Source organism: Canis lupus, chromosome 32, assembly GCF_048164855.1.
Source record: "Canis lupus baileyi chromosome 32, mCanLup2.hap1, whole genome shotgun sequence".
Lineage (NCBI taxonomy): Eukaryota > Metazoa > Chordata > Mammalia > Carnivora > Canidae > Canis > Canis lupus.
The window spans coordinates 26,211,216-26,228,769 of record NC_132869.1 but is presented as its reverse complement, the minus strand read 5'-3'; the positions used below and the strand labels follow the sequence as shown (position 1 = coordinate 26,228,769).

Below are 17,554 nucleotides of genomic sequence, written 5' to 3'. Positions count from 1 at the left end.
ATCTCAACCTCCATCTCCCTGACATCGGGCCCCTGGCCCTTCCTCTCAGCACCCTGACGTTCAGAGGCTTGCTTCTGCCCTCCCGGGGATGATGACCTATCACGGCAACATGGCCCGGGAAGCAGGCAAGGCTGGAGGAACAGGTTGGCCAGTATCTTCCTTTTCTTTCTTTCTTTTTTTTTTTTTTTAAAGGATTTATTTACTTACTTGAACAAGAGAGAGAGACAGAGACAGAGAGAGACAGAAACAATATGAGAATGAGGAGGGCAGAGGGAGAAGCAGGCTCCCAGCTGAGCAGGAAGCCCCATGTGGGGCTTGATCCCAGAATCCTGGGACCATGACCTGAGCTGAAGGTAGACACTTAACCGACTGAGATGCCCAGGCACCTCGTATCTTCCTTTTCAAAGCCTTTGTAGGGGCCGGAAGTCTCCCAACTGTTCTTTTTCCCTCTGACTGTAGAGGAGGAAGGTGGGAGGGAGAAGATACTCTAAGGTCTCTATCCCCACGCTTTCCACCACAGCTGCACTACCATGTACCAAAGACCCTACATGGAACAGGAATACCCAGGGAGGGAGCCATTTCAGGCTAACGTAAGATGGGACACATGGCAATGTCCAGCTCCACATGTAGGACATGGCTGGCACTTCAACAATGGTGGTTTTTAAGATGTTCCTAAGGTTCAAGGGTTCTGGAGGGTGGACACTCACCTGCACCGGCCCAGGTTCCCCTGGGAGCCTCCAAGCTGCCCTTGCGGCTTCTCTCCCCTCCCATTTGCCCGGCTCCCTCCTGCCAGGGGGCATCACTCTGGGGTCAAGTCCAACCAGTCAGAACTCACCACTACGGAATGTGGAGCAGGGTAACACAGGACATTTTCTCAGTGTGATGCTGAGTGGGTGCGAACCCACAACTGCTCTCAACCTCATTTCCAGCCTCCTCTACAAGCCAGTCAAACTAGACTGATAGCTCCCTGAACCCACCCTAAACTTTCTGGTCTCCATGTTTTTGTTTTCTCTTGGTTTGTTGTTGTTATTCTATATTTTGTCTGGCATGTCTTTTTCCACCCATTAAGTCCCTGCCTAGAAAAATCCAATCCATCCTGCAAGACCTGGTCAATCATCACTTCCTCTCTAAGGCTGTGCACCCACACCAGCATTAGTGAACGCTTATGGGTTCTGTGCTAAGCCCCAGCGCGCATTTCATCAGCCAAGCCTTACAACAGCCTCTGAAGCAGGGACTATGATGATCGTCCTCATTTTGTTGATACAGGAACTGAATGTTGGAGAATTGCTCAAGATCTAAAGCCTTGTTAAGAGAGGAGCAGGATGCAAAGCCAGATGCAATTTACTCAAAGCCTATGAACCTAATCACTACCCTCTCCAGCCTCTCTGCCCAAGCACACAGCTCATACCCCTGCTGAATACTTGTCATAGTTGACCAGAGTTCTAACAAGTTTTAGTGTCAACCAGAAGGTCTTTTGAGGGCAAGAACTCCTATCTATTTTTGCATTTGTTCCATAAAAGGCGCTTTTAAAATGTTTTTTGGCTGACCCATCAGGGCGGGAGAAGAGGAACATTTAAAGATAGTGGCACAAGGGAAAGAATGCTAGCTTGATAAGGGTGCCATGAAAAGAATTAGTGGGGCAAGGATGGAATATTCAGGAAATGCTGTTAGGGAAACAGACTTTCCGTGAATTAAAAAAAAAAAAAAAAAGAAAGAAAAATGCAACCCTGTTCACCCTGTATAGACAAAAATAAATTCCACATGGATTATTCTTTATTTGTTCAACAAATATTTATTGAGCGCCTATGATATGCCAGTGACTGTTCCAGATGTTAGGAGTAGAGCCAAGAGCAAAACAGGAAAAAAGTCACTGCCCTCACGGAGCTTACATTCTAGTGGAGGCAAACAGAAAATAAGTTAAGTAAGCAAAACAGGTAAACGTAGTATATATTATAGGATGCTAAGATGCTAAGTGCTACAGAGAAAAAGAGTAAGAAAGAGGATAAAGGGTATGAGTGTGGCGGGAGTTATAATCCAAGACATAAAGATGAAAAAACTCTAAAACCATCGCAAAAATATCCTATGGCAACAAACAAGACACACAACACAATACCAACGGATTGATAAGTTTATACCAAAATTTAAAATGTGTGCATTATACAAGAGACCATAAACAAACAAAAAACATTAGCTGGGAGAAGATAACAGCATCCACACACTTTTTGACAAATGATCAATATTGGTAGTATCCAGAGTTCCGACAAACCAGCAGGAGAAAAGATAACCAGGAAAGCGAAGATAAGATAGGAACAGCTGATTCAGGATAGGGCGGAAGCGGGTGGAAGCCTGAATGGCCAACAAGCTAATGAAAAGATGCTCAGCGGCACCCACAGTGATGAGCAGTAATCAAGCTGAAGCAAGTGAAAATTAAAACAAAAGAGATACTATCTCACAACTCGCTAAAATTATGGTGCAACAGTGCCAAGAAGTGATGAGGATGTGGGGAAATCCACCCTCCCAGTGGGTGGAACTGTACGCACACTCCGGAGACCCACTGGGCAGTGTCTAGTGAAGGGGAGACTGCCAACCCAAGGCCCTGGCATGGCCCTACTTCCTCCAGCCATGCTCCATAACTACAGAAGCAAAGAGAGTGTTTGGCATGGTTTGTCAAGGAATAAAAATCTGGGAATAAGCTAAATACCTATCAACAGGACACATTACAGTACATTAATACAAGAAAGTATTAGAGAGCCATTAAAATAAATAATGTAGACCTATATGTAACAACATCAAAAACAAAACTGGGGAAAAGAGTAAGTTGAATAATACATACAATAATATCTACTTATATATTATAAATAAGGATGTACATACATTTTGAAACACATAAATTGAACTAAATACTGATAATAAATACATAGGTATGTAGTAAAAGCATCAAAATACAGCCCAGATGGAGACACCAAATTGCTTCTGAAGAGGGAGGGAGGAAGGAGGAAAAAGATCAGAGAAGTAAAAAGAACCTCTTCTTTGTAATGTTTTCTTTTACTCGGACAAAATCTGAAATATGCCAAAATGTTAACATTTGGTCACTTCTAGAGGAGAGTAGCTGGGTCTTTGTTCTCACCATTCTCTATAATTTTCTATGTTTAAATTTTTTTCCAGTTACAAATGCATGCAAAAATAAGAATGAACACTGACTTTGGAGTCAAAGATCTTGTGGCCCTAGCACCATCATCATGTGCTGAGAGACTGCCAGTGGCTTATTTTTTAAGACTGTGTTTCAGTTTCCTGTGCCAAAAAATTGTGCTAATAATACTCCCCATAGAGGATGAATGTGGGATGTTAGGTCTAGATGCATGGCCCTGAAGCATGAGAAACATTCAGTGGCTGGTAGTTACTTGGAACAGGAGTGCAGCAGCCTCACAAGCTCTCTGGGCAGAATATGGGCACCCAGGTCTCTGAGAAATATTTTACAGCCAATTACAAACAATCTCAAGAAAGAGAAAGTGCATTCAATGACATTACAAAGAAAAGACCTCCCTTGAAAGGACGGTTTGTATCACGAGTATATTAGTCAGCATGTGTCATAAAATAAACCTGCAATATTTACGTAATGTATAGGAGGGGGGTAAAAAGGTCCACACACACAGTGAACCCTTTGATACCTTCTAAAAACTTCCCAGTTTAGAAAAGGTATCTAAGATTTTAAAATTAAGAAATGAATAATATGTTGAACATGAGAACTTGAAACTAACATTTTTATTTACTCCAAATAAATCCTGCCTCAAACTTCTGAGTAGCGCCAGATGTGAGTGGCCAAGGGATAAAACAACAGCCTTGAGCATCCAAGGGTTCCTTCCCCATCCACCACCTTGCCGATGTAGGGTACAAGGATCTGAATGAAAGACCAAAGACAAATACTGACAGGAAACCATTTACCTGCCCACTTTGCCATGGAGAAGTGGGAGTAGAGAGCCACCCATCACCTAAGTGACACCCAGCCCCTAAATGAAGTCCCTCCGTCAGCCCAGTGTACTGGCTGATTAAGGCGATCCCACCCACCGACTATTACTACCACTGCTGCTCCTGCTACTCGTCTGTCTTCAGGGGCGCTGTTAAGTGCTGATGACCTACCAGCACCTGTGGCTTGTCTCAAGATCTCTATAAAAATAAAGCAGGCGTGAAGTATTTCACTTCACTATATTTGGATCAAATATATTTCACTTTTCCTTGGATAGACTTCTCCTTTCCGTGAAGTTAGTTAACTGCCTATGCAAGCAGAGTGCCCATGGGCATGAAAAGCAAACCAAACCCTGCTTACACAAAGAGAATGCTACATTGACCTGGGCTTTCGGTCTCCATTCAGAGAGGACATCCTCAGGGCCACCTCCCATATGCAAATATAACCAAAGGACATGGACACGAGGCTGCTTCCGTATTACGTGGGGCGTGATCTGGTGGGGTGCGCTTCCTTCCTGGAGCACTGGAGTTCTTCGAGCCCGCCTCCCAACGTTAGCAGGTGTCCAAGGCAGCTTTTCCACAAGTGAGGCTTCCATTTCCCAAGATCTTAGAACCAGCCTCCACCTGGCACCTCCTGAATTATTTTTTAGTATTTTCATTGCAGTTCTTTGATGTCTAGGAACCCAAGTTTCTACAAATATTCTTTGAGTTCTCTGGACTCTGCAGTGTGAGGCTGGACAAGTCGAGGTGACAGTGTGTGGTATTTTCACAAACGAGAGCCCTATGTGGTCAAATCTGCCTTTCCACAACATGTCCTTCCTGTTCTGTTCGTCGGCTCATCACAGACACATGCCACCTCTTCCCAGCAGAGTTCAAGTATTCTTCTAATCACGAACAATAAAAGGAACTGCTTCCAACCCAGGCTACCATCTTATCATCTTCCAAAGAACCGGAGACTAAATCTGGAGAAGAGCTCGTGTGACATGATCTGGAAACAGTTCAATTGAGTGGATTAGGGGGTGTGGGCTCAGTGCTATGGCTCCGTTCCCCAACCCCCATTTGGCTAAATTATGAGTGACAGAAGTTACTCTGCATCACCTAAACCCAGGGCATTTGGCAAAAATGTACTTTTGTGCAGTATGTTTCAGCACAACACACGAGAGATAGTTTCAAAATGAACCGAGTGCTAACAAGCGGCTGCTCCATTTAAAATGGAAGATTCTTGGGATGGAGAGAACATAAACATTTTTTAATTGCTTTATGTGCAAATATTCTACTCAAGAGACTGGTGGCTGGGATGGAACAGAGCGCAGAGCAGAGCAGAGGGAAGCATACCCAAAGATTCCATTTGGCCCCTAAGACTCCCAAAGTGCAGAAGGGCAGCTCTGTGTATCCATCAAGAAATCAACTCAGCTACTTTTGCTTTTTATTCATTTAACCTGACTTTGGGGATATACAGGAATCCATCCACCAGTAATAATAACAGCAGCTTGTGTTTCTTGCGTATTTCCTATGCTCCAATTAATATAAGTATTTTATATCATCTCATTTATATTTTTATATCATCTCATTTAACTCTAACCCAAAAAATCCTCTTGGGTAGATACTGTTATTTAACCCCATTTCACAAATAAGAAAACTAACTGTATGAAGGTTCCACAGCAAGTAAATGCAGGTCTGATTCTCAAGTCCTTGCTCATATCCATTGTCTATGCCACCTTCCATTGTGTAACCGTCAAGGTCTCTAACTGCACTTTTCCCAAGTCTCTAACTGCAGGGGTGCCTGCAAATTCAGAGCCTAGGAGGTAAGGTCTCAGGACTTGAAGAGAAGAGAAGCCCTGCTTTGCTGACTGGCTCAAGATGAGCCAGAAACCAGAAACTCAAATCTCAATTCTCAGAAGAGTTAGTTACTCTTCACCTATTTTCTCCAATCTAGGTTGTTTTCAAAAAAACAAAAACAAAACAAAAAACCCATGGCATTATGAAAACTTCTCTCTCAAAAAAGGAGAAGAAGAAGAAGAAGAAAGAAAAAGAAGAAGAAGGAGGAGGAGGAGGAGGAGGAGGAGGAGGAGGGATGGTAACTAAATACGTTCAAACTCATTTCTGAAGAACTGCAGAAATGTTTTGCCTCATTTTGGACTTGAGAAGCGACCACTGTGAATACTGTTGTTTCAGCAAGGTGGTGTGCTCTCTAAGGGGTGCAGGGGGACCACAAATAAGGTCTTCTGTGCAGACAGAGGGAATATAAACCAAGGTGAGGCCAGACACCTGCACCCACAAGCAGAGGGAAGGGGATCCAGGAGAACCACTTCGGGTCCCTTTGTTAGGGGCAGGTTCTCAGCTTCCAAGGACAGCGGGCAGAAAGGATTCCATCACTTGTCTGTCTAATAGCTATTTAACAAGTGTGCGTCATCTACCACTTGGGAACATCTCTCTAGATGCATCTGGGGAGCCTCCAGGAAGTTTATCTGCATCCCACCAGGCCAGTCTGGCATTAGGAGTAAGCTGTCGCAGCATCCTCTCTTGATGGGGCTGCTAGATCCCCAAAAAGACCAGATGGTCACACACTCGGACCGGCTGTCCCATGTTCATGCTCACGGCCTTGCTCAGCAGTCTCCGTGGCACTCTTCCCGTGAGCCACTTCCACTCCAAGTTCACTACCAGCTTTCCACCTCAGGCACCGCAGCTTGTGAAGGAGGCTGGCTGGATATACTAACACATGGAAACCCCGCATGGAGACCCAAGCCACTGCTCTAGAAATTCGGAGCACAGCTTCTCCATCCTGGCTGCATACTGGAATCTCGTGCAGCTTTAAAAAAAACAACCCCAAACCCCTGCACTCCCCAGAGCCTTCCTCCCACCGCCATCTGCCAGGTTTGGCGTGTTTTAAGGCTCCCCAAGTGATTCTAATGTGCAGCCTGAGCAGAGCAGCACTAATGAGAAAATCAATTCCTTCCACCTTTGCACTCATTAAACATCTAAATCACAGAGCGGGACAAGCGGGAGTGGAAGGGCGTTACGCAAAAGAGAAGTGTAGAGCCAGAACACCTCCGCTACACCCCCGTGAGATACTTCCTGTTGGAAGAACCACTTCACCCATCCCGACCACAGGACTACAGAGGGAAGTGAGGAGGAGGAGGAGGATGGGGAGGGGGAGGAGGAGGAGGAGATGATGAAACGAAAGCACTCCTAGGGTTGAAGAGGGAGGAGGTCAAGGAGCTCTCTCTGAAATTACTATGTAGTCAGCTGAATAATACCACTGCCTACTGGCAAAAATATAAGTACCCCCCCCTCCCATTTCTGAGGGCAAATAAGAATTTGGTTTTTTTTTTCCTCCAGGTAATTTCCTCCTCGGTAGGAAAGCTGCTTTGGTTGGCAGGGCCTGGCCATGGTGAGAGCAGGTAAGGAGGTATGAACAAGCCTGCTGAGAAGAGAGGACACGTAAAGATGTGCCCAGACACCACTGCTCTAGCGTCAGGCTCTGCTCAGCCTTTTGCTCCTCTCCATCTCTGGGTTCCTCGAAAGGCAAGCTAAAGATGCAATTGGACTCAAGACAAAGGACCTCCAATCCCAATGAAACTTTTCAACAGAAGAAAGAAGCCCATGCGCAAGAATGACTCTGGAAAGGCAGGTCACACCGGATGGTAAGATCTGAGAAGGCAGGACCACACCTGCCCCAGGCACAGAGAAGTACTGCTGCTTATCTCCTGAACCCACAAATCAGTGAGTTTCCCCACAAGTGCTTTTTTTTTTTTAGTCCCTCTATATTTTCTGGTAAACCCTCAGAATTGTCTAGAAGGATCATAGATGGGCTGATTTTATTTTTTTGTCAGAACCAGAACCAGTTAGAAGAATTAGTGATGGGAGTGAGGTAGCCAACCCTTGATGTCCACCACAAAAGGAGATGTAATTTTAGCGTGCCTGGGTGGCATAGTCAGTTAAGTGTCCGATTCTTGGTTTTAGCTAAAGTCTGATCTCAAGGTCATGCGATTGAGCCCCGCGTTGGGCTATGCACTCAGCACAGGCTCTGCTTGTGGATTCTCTCTCTCCCTTTACCCCTTACCTGACCCCACATGCCACGTGTGCACTCTCTCTCTCACTCTAAAAAAATAAATCTGGGACGCCTGGGTGGCTCGGAGGTTGGGCATCTGCCTTCAGCCCAAGGCGTGATCCTGGGGTCCTGGGATCGAGTCCCACATCAGGCTTCCTGCGTGGAGCCTGCTTCTCCCTCTGCCTGTGTCTCTGCCTCTCTCTTAAAAAATAAAATCTTAAAAAAAATATAAAAAAATAAATCTTTTTCTAAAAGGAGGATATAATTCAGTAGAAAGATCTAGCCTGCTGGGGATATGTGGTTCCACATGTCACAAAAGACACTGTGTATTAAATTTGACCCCGTAAGACATATACCAGTCCTTCATTCAAAAGGGTCATCCTGCCTTGATCTGTCATTAGCCCATCTTACATGCACAAGGCCTTACTGACATATACCATCCCACATAGGAAAATCAAGTCCTTATTGGGCCAAGGACTGCAAAACTGAGGCCAGATAGTTTTTATTCATTAAATTAATAATAATAATAATAATAATAATATAGAAATTATATCCTACTAAAACTGCAAGGAAATACATGGCTAAACATTCAAGGATTCCAAGAAACCCAGTAACACCCTTTTTCAGTGTTGAGCTGAAAAAAGAAGCCCATCGTTTCAGTAAGCTAAGCTTCTTCATAGACATTATGGCTAAAATGACACCAGCGGTGGTTGGAGGCTGGATCCCCACCCTTGGGAAACGTGAAGCTAGCACACAGACAGGCTTTCAGACTTCAAGTGAGGAAAGCAAAACTGTCCCTAACGTCTGCTACACATGAAGTTTGCCTCTTTTTCTAGGTCAAGTTTCTCTCAATGTCTGGACAGCTTGGGATGCCTGGGTGGCTCAGTGGTTGAGTGTTTGCCCTTGGCTCAGAGCGTGATCCCGGGCTTCTCCCTCTGCCTATGCTTCTCTCTCTCTCTCTCTCTCTCTCTCTCTCTCTCATGAATGGATAAAAATCTTAAAAAAAAAAAAAAGTCTGGACAACTTGAATTCACAGATAAAAATAAACTCCTCTTTTAAAGTCAGAGGAGGGAAGATCCCTGGGTGGCTCGGCGGTTTAGCGCCGCCTTCAGCCCAGGGCGTGATCCTGGAGACCCAAGATCAAGTCCCACGTCAGGCTCCCTGCATGGAGCCTGCTTCTCCCTCTGTGCTGCCCCCCTCTGTGTGTGTGTCTCTCTCATGAGTAAATAAATAAAATCTTAAAAAAAATAAAGTCAAAGGTTATGAATTTGTTAATTGCACTTATTATGCAAAGTAATGCTAATGCTGAGATCGCACAGCCTAGTAAAAAGCAAAGCATTCTTTATATAAGGAGCTTCCAGCTCAACTCCTGGATCATGAGGGATGGACCTGTAAGGAAGGACTAAGTACCTCCCCAAGGCAGTCAGTGTTAGAAATGTTTTCTTCATGTGAAATGAAAAGCTGAAATTCACCTCTTTCCAAGTGCCACCCAGTGGCTCTGGCCTGGTTGTGCATGCAACACTAAGCAAGAATGCATTCTGAGATGTGAATTTAGCTCTCATGCCTCTCCTTGGCCACATCTTCCCCAAGTCCTTCGGCCATTCCCTGTATCACTAGAGCTCTCAACTTTCCAACCTGACTCTGCTCTTCTAAATGTGTACATCTGTCAATGTCCCTTTTCCATGTTTCTAACTTCAAAAAAAAAAAAAAAACTATTCATATCAATGGCTGCAGCAATTGAGATTTTAAACCGTCCTTTTGTGGTGTATGTTAACATGGAATACTGGGCAAACACATCAATTCTTACTACCTGATTGAGGTAGTGGCTTAAATTTTGAATAAAAAAATAGAAGTCTCTTTTTTTTTTCCAGAATCCATGCACTGTTGAAACCCAGCTGGCCCCTAGGTGGTGCTCACTCCGACGACAGCACCCTAAATTTCAGCCTCTGATTTCCTTCTGAGGACTGTGTCTTCTAGACCACACCATCAGGATTTAGAGAAGCTTATTTGGGAGATATTAAGTCACAGGTAGAAAAGTGAGACATGGACAGTGATCTTTATCTGCTTTCCTATTTTCATGTATCAATTTTTCCCTACTCCCTTCAAATTGGTATATCCGTTATATTCCAGAAGTTAGAAGACAGAATCCTAAACCACTTGAAGGAAGTATCTCTTCCTTTGAGGAAGTATCTCTGATTTTGGTACCAATCTTAAACTCTTTTTTTTTAAATATTTTATTTATTTATGAGAGACACAGAGAGAGAGAGGCAGAGACAGGCAGAGGGAGAAGCAGGTTCCATGCAGGGAGCCCGATGCAGGACTCGATCCTCGATCCTGGGTCTCCAGGGTCAGGCCCTGGGCTGAAGGCGGCGCTAAACCGCTGAGCCACCAGGGCTGCCCCCCAATCTTAAACTCTTACAGAGAGTAACTGAAACAGAAGCCAACCGGTATAAGGCTTTCTTTGTTCACTTGTTCTCTAAGATAAAACCTAAGAGCAATGTACATCACCTCCCTGTGGTGGGCTGGGAGAAATGTAGTGCATGTGGGGAAACGGGTAGCCTTGCCCCAGACTTCCTGTGAAATTCAGAAGCAGAAAAGCTATGACCTAACAGCCAGAGTTCCCTGAGATACTAAGTGTGATGATGATGATAATGATGATGATGATGATGATGATGATGATGATATGTTTTCCCTTGGGAAACACACTCCTGACACCTAGCTAGTGTTGATAATGGAGCAGGATCTATCCATCCCTACTGCTCCTGCCTGGGTGTGCAATGGGAGTGCAGAGGGGCCCCTCGTTCTTCTGTTCTTCTCCCTGAGACTCACAGATGAGCCAATGTAAGACTTACAGGATTCCACACAGTATGACTGGATTTCTAGTTTAGGTGACAGAGTTCACCTAATGTATGTGTTTATCCTACAAGAGAAAAAAGTATCCCTCCAACCTCACAATCCCCTGACGTTAACCTCACTCCACTAATATTGCCAACATCTTAGAGATTAATAAAATAGGTATCTTTTTTAATCTTCTTTTTGTCATGTGTGTGATTTATTAGTAGACAGGCTTTTAATTTTAATAATTAACTAATAAAATAGATAACCCTTCAGAGTAGTGCTTAATATAAGGAAAATGTTTTGTTTTGTTTTTTGTTTTTCCACTGCCAGAGGTTCAATTAAAGTTCTTCCGCAGAAATATAAATGTTCAACTTACCTGTTTTTTTTCCATTTAGAAAACAAACGCATAAGCTATGAGCATATAGTAAACATAGAACTTGGTCTAACATTCCACAGACAGATGGAGACCGAAAAGATGAGGGAAGAAGGGAGAGGAGGAGGGAGGAGACAGGAGCATGGGAAGAGACACCTGTCCACCGAGGAAGAAAAGATGGAGCGGTCCCTGGGGAGAAAAGCAGCCAGGTGCAAGGAGGTGCAGAGACCTGAGCTAAAGGAAACTTTTCTCGCCAGACCCTCACGACCCCTGAGCTGTAGGCACTCCTTTGGAGGAACTGCTGCCTCTGAAAGCGAGTGAGTTCATGCACTGTGCTTCCCAGCCTTCTTCACTGGAACCCTGTGATCTGATTAGAGGGATAATCACCAGCCCACGGGTGGGGATTAGGAGATTTCCCTCTGGGCCATGAAGATCGTGGCTTGAGTACGTTAACTTGGGAGCCATGGAAAACTGACCTGAGAGTCAGATCTGGCTCTAGGGCTGAAACGTCACCACAACAGGCAGCAATCCCAGCCCATGACCTTCCACGGGGGCTTACCTCCTCAACCATCTGCTTGACTTTCTTCTGCTGGCAATGCACCATGTCATCTAAGTGTCTGATCCGTTCACGGAGGCTGGCAGATGCCTCTTCCAGCTGCTGATACCTAACACAGAGAGAAGAGCAAGCTGTAGAGTCCTCAACCAAAGCAGCAGTACCAGCACAGAGTCACGGCTGAAGGGAACAGTGCCACAACTCCACCTTCTTCTCTGTGTCTCTGGGGCGGATTAACTATCGATGGACCACCCCACTGCAGGAGGAACACAGGACTTTTCTGCAAGCTCCCACTTGGAAGGCTTACCCTGTATAAGGACAATGACTCTACTTTCCAGGGACTGAAACCGAAGTTTTTTGGCACCACTTAGAGAATGAGGGGCTCTCTATTCTGGAGTTAGTACAACATCATGCTATATATGCTTTATAGGCAAAAGGCCTTGGAGTGGAAAACGGAGGAGAGGAGTCTAGTACCACAACACAATACAATATCCGAAATCAAGTGGCCAAGTGCTGGGAAGTGTGGAACTGTAGCTGTCTACACATCATTTACTTGGGGAAACCGGAAAGCATGTTGAAAGAGAAGGTCCTCTCCACATCAAAAGAGACTGGGCTGCTTTCCGAGGCATTTCATAATTTTGTCTTAAAATGATACAAACTACCCTCTAACTCTGCTTGGTTCAGCGAAACCAAAGGAACCAGAAGACGGGCTCTTTGGAGCCACTGGAATGGAGCACTGGGCGCAGGGTCTGGTGGTCAGCTAACCACTCCTGCCAGGTACCCCCCTCAGCGCTACGTTAAAGTCTACAGAAGACTGCAAAGTTTGAATTTGTGGAGAGGAAGGAAAACAGACATTTTTCAACACATACCACAGGGCAGGCAGCAAGCCCCCTAACCCCCTCACAATGAATGACCCAGTGAGATGGGCACTGCCCTCGTCGCCGTGACCCCCTCCCCCACTTTAAAAAGAAATCTTGGATTGCAGATAAGCAAGGAATCTCAGTGAGGTTAAGTAACTTGCTCAAATTGCTCAAATCATCCCAACCTTGTTTTCCTTCACCAGAGGGCCATGCATGATCTCTCTGCCCTCTGATTTCTAGCAGAGACCATGTACTGCTCCAGCATTTTCCATGCAAGGCTTTCTATGCCCGTAGCTAGGGTACAAGGTAAGGTTTGAGTAAACAATGTTTGGAAATAAACAAAAAAAAAGGGCATTTTAAAATTAGTTTCCATCGCAATGTTATTAGTCACAGCTAATGAGTCTTCTCATCAACAAGGTGCATCCTGTGGACTTGAAGGTCACAGAGAACATTTATAGACTGAACTTCTGCACCCGAGGCAGTCTGCAGTGTGTTCCCCACACTATCCAGCAGCCATGGGCTCCAAGATGTGGCTGTGAGCTCCTAAAGAAACCGACCCCGTAGTGGAAGCTCCCAGCCCAATACTTAATTTGTAGAAGTCTGTAACAGTGATGACCAAATAAAGGAAAATGCAAGGACCTGGCATGCTCATAAAAACACAGCATGTCCACCGTCTAAGTCCACTATAAACTAAAGGGCATGCATCTTACCTTTCCTTGTCAGAATCGGTTATTTCCACTGACATTTCTGTTTCATGCTCCAGAAGCTGTAGCTGCAGCTGATGGCGTTCCTAAAATAAACACCGATATCTGAATCATCGGGTCCCCAGCTGGACAGAGAATGTATATAGAGTAATTCCAGCACTAGTGGGTTCAAGCCTACAGAATTCCCAGCGGGGTTTATGCATCCACCCACCAAAGTCCAAACAAAGCTCAAAAATGCCAAATCTTTTGGTGTGCATTTACAGATATATTTATGAATAAGATACAAAGATCCTGGATAAAGCCATCCAAGATTTCTTTTTACTGGACACCTGGGTGGCTCAGTTGGTTAAGTGGCCAACTGTTGGGCTCAAGTCATGATCTCAGAGTCATGAGACTGAACCCCTTGTCAGGGCTCCGTGCTCAGCAGGGAGTCTGCCTGAGGATTCTCTCTCTCTCTGCCCCTCCCCCTGCTCTTGTGCACGTGCTAATAAAAATAAATAAATCTTTAATAAATAAATAAGTATCCCTCCAACTTCGGTTCGGGTACCTTGTGGGAATTTATAGTTCTAAGAAATGAAAATCCATACTCTTAAGTCAGGAGCCTGTGATACTGCAAAATTCTTGATTATTTTCTGCATTATCAAGAAAAGAACCTCTAGAATTTGGAAAATATCCACATTCACCCAGTAACCTGGTGGTATTTACACAGGTATGTTTACTTGTAAAAGTGTACTGTGACAGAATAATGGGTGATCCCCCACTGCTGTCCACATCCTGATCCTTGAAACCTGTGAATATGTTGCCTTACACAGAAAAAGGACCTTTGCAGATGGGATTAAGTTAAGGGTCTTAAAAATGGGGGAATGATCCTGGATTATCCAGCTGGGCCCTTCTGGAAGGAGGAAGAAGTTGTTAGAGCCAGAGAAAGACAAAGACTGGAAAATGCTACACTGCTGGCTTTGAAGCTGCAGAGCCCTAAGTCAAGGAATGCGGGCAGCATCTAGAAGTTAGAAAGGCCTAGCAAACAGACTCCCCTCTAGAGCTTCCAAAAGGAACCCAGCCCTGCCGACACCTTGATTTTAGCACCCCTGATCTCCAGGGCTATAAGAGAATAAATTGGTGATGTTTTAAGCCACTAACAGTGGTAATTTGTTACAGCAGCAATGGAAAACTAGCACATATATCAAGCTGTGCATTAAGATTTGTACCCTCTGTTAAATATGCAAATTTAAAAATCTATCCAAAAAAAGTAATAGACGAATATGGACAATTATTTCTTTGGACAAAGTGGAAAACGTTAATAAAAGCATAGCAGCCATCATAACCAAAACTGCTCTAGAAATACATTACAGACGTTGGTGTCATAGATTTCCTTAAAATTAAATTTATCAAACCCCGTTCACTAAATTGGGAGGAGATGATTTTACTTTAGGCCCTAAGTACCGCTGTGCCTCTTCATTATTCTCAGAAATTCTCCCAACACACTCTTTAAAAGCAAACCTTTAGGGATGTCTAGGTGGCTCAGCGGTTCAGCGCCTGCCTTTGGCCCAGGGTGTGATCCTGGAGTCCCGGGATCGAGTCCCGTATTGGGCTCCCTGCATGGAGCCTGCTTCTCCCTCTGCCTGTGTTTCTGCCTCTCACTCTCTCTCTCTCATGAATAAATAAACAATAAACTCTTAAAAAAAAAAAAGGCAAACCTCTGAAAATCTCTCATAACTTCTGAAGCTATAAGCAGTGGTGTCCAAGAAACAGACCAAAGAGACAGGAGAACAGTCAACCCTGACAGGAAGAGTGTATTATCGCTGATGGATTTAGGAAGATCAACTTTTAGTGGGATTTTGTTTTTGTTTTTAAATCTCTCCAGAAAGACACAGTCTTACTGCCCACCTGGGCAGAATGCTCCCCCTGTTCTCACTCCATTTGCTGCTGCTGGAAGTTTGTATCAGCCCTGAAATAACCACGATGGACCTTTCACAAGTGAGCCCCCACTACCCCCGACCCCCGCCGTGGCTGACTCCAGGAACAAAAGTTGTCAGAGAGTAGGGCAAGGCCTAACTTCCAGCACACTTTAAGTGTTCAATTTTTTTTCTAAATTGAAGCACAACAAATCTTTAGTGTACACTACCCAATAATTTCTTACATTTGTACATGCCTATGAAACCACCGCCCAAGCACAGAATATCACCTTTTCTGCAGCAGGGTCCCTGATAGATCACACTCCTTAAAAGATTTTTTACCAATCAGGAAAAAAGAGGTGTTCTGAAAATCCAAAAATAGGCGCAAGCAGGATACGACACTGCCACAGTTCGTGCCTGCGGACATGCTGTTCGCATAGTGTGTGAGACATCTGGCACAATTCCTGCTCTGAACGAGGTATCCCCAAGGGAGAAGGAGCAGTAAATTGGAATACCTAATCCTAGCTAAATAAAGCCAGCATATCTCTAGCCTAAATGGAAAAAGAAGATTTAGAGAAATGACAATACATTTTCATTCACTACAGAAAAAGCCGACAGGGCCTGGGGAACATTGTGTGTCACATCAGTGCCGGCAGGGAAGGCTGGCCTTACCACCTCCCTGGCCTCTCACCCATCACCTCTTACACAGGCTCCACGTGGGAATCAGCAGGGGAAAAAATTCTACTTTCAGAATCCCAAGGGTACAAACAAGCTAAGCTATTAAAAAGAAAAAAAAAAAAAAAGCCTAGCCCAAAAAAGCTGACTCCAGGGGCAGACACTGACATAAGTCTAACAAAGTAAAAATCAGAGCCACACATTTTTGAGTCTCTACTACATGCCAGGCACGGTGCTTAGCACTTTGTGGGGACGTTTTTCGTTTACTGCTCACGAAGCCCTAAGAATTATTATTACTAGCATTTACAGAAGAGAAAACTCTGTTTGGAAGACTCAAGTAACTGCCCACAACTAGAAAGAGAGGCAAGTTTTAAACCCTAGGTCCATCTGATTCTAAAACCTGTATGTTTAGCCACCACGTGGGCAGTCTCCATAAGGTGGCTTCCTGCCCCAACCAGGCTGCCCACTCACTTGGCACCTGTACGTGGCAGGAAAATCTGTCACCCGCAGGGAGCATTTACCAAACCAGTACCTTCTGCTGTTGCAGGGCAGGGGGAATGGGGGAGAAAGCTCATCTAAAGTTCCAGAAAATGCCATCATTGCCCAATCTTCACTACAACCACCTCCAACCAATCCTGATGTTAAACATGCCACTTTGCTCTCTTCTTTAAAGATTTTATTTATCCATGAGAAACACAGAGAGAGAGACAGAGACACAGGCAGAGGGAAAAGCAGGCTCCCTCTGGGGTGCCTAATATGGGACTCGATCCCAGGATCCCAGGATCACGACCTGAGCCAAAGGCAACTCAACCACTGAACTACCCAGGCGCCCCTGCCCTCTTCTTTTCAATAAAAGAGAGGATTCTGTTTTCCCAAGGAAGAGAGGTGAAGTTGTAGCAGACTCACTTTGTTCATATCGCTCCCAGATAAAGACATTACCTAAGGCGGGAGCCCCCAAAGCTCCGCAGCTCCAGAGCACTGGCTTTAATGCCACTCCCGCCCTGGTTACACCGCACCTCATCAGGGCACCATAGAGGAGCCTATGTTGTGGACACGAGAGGGAAGGAGATCTCTCAGAATCACTGGAAGCCCAGGAGCTGGCCATGCACACATTGTCCTTCCTCCTGGCTCATCACCAGCCAGGGGGTGGTCAGCATGAGCTACAGGGTATTCATGTCACAGTCCTGGCAGGTGGCCGCTGTTCAGCGGAACCACATGCTGCTGAGAACCATGCACAGCATTACCCCTAAACGAACACCCTTCCCCCAGAAGTCAGCGGTCACCTGCTAAAGGTCACCTTGCCTTTTTCCTCCTTCCTGCTTTTTCTTTTTCCTCTCTCCCACCCCTTCTTCCTATTGTCCACATTCTCTCTAATTTCTGCTTCCTCCCTTGCTCTTGACTGGCTTCCTTATCTTGATGTGGGAACGAGGAGTTATGGGCAGATGGCGTTAGGCAGGGAAAGATAAGGGAAAGGCCCCAGAGTCAGGCTCCTTCCCATCCCAAGAAAACAGAAATATGACAGCAAAAACAGAAAAAGTAAACCGGGCTCCCTAGCTCCAAAATGTTAGGGAGTATCCCCCTTTAATGGCTACTAAGTAATCACAGAAATCCCAGATGTAGAGAAATATTATGGAGCAGGTAT

At 45.0% G+C, this 17,554-nt stretch overlaps 1 protein-coding gene and 1 long non-coding RNA gene across 4 annotated transcripts in view; one reads left to right on the top strand and one right to left on the bottom strand.

The window, feature by feature from the left end:
- MYZAP (myocardial zonula adherens protein) overlaps window positions 1-17,554 on the bottom strand; it is an 88,361-nt gene that overhangs the window by 30,214 nt on the left and 40,593 nt on the right. For all 3 annotated transcript variants that reach the window (XR_012022627.1, XM_072808791.1, XM_072808792.1), the window contains exons 9-10: window positions 13,349-13,428; window positions 11,785-11,890 (exon numbers count right to left, since the gene is read on the bottom strand). Coding sequence is in view for 2 of the 3 variants with exons in the window: in XM_072808791.1 (XP_072664892.1) it covers window positions 11,785-11,890; window positions 13,349-13,428 (186 nt within the window). In the remaining variant the exon portion in view is untranslated. The remainder of the gene's footprint in view (window positions 1-11,784; window positions 11,891-13,348; window positions 13,429-17,554) is intronic.
- Window positions 7,114-16,040, top strand: LOC140622964 (uncharacterized). The gene is made up of 2 exons (XR_012022630.1): window positions 7,114-7,686; window positions 11,309-16,040. It is a non-coding gene; the product is annotated as an uncharacterized lncRNA (long non-coding RNA).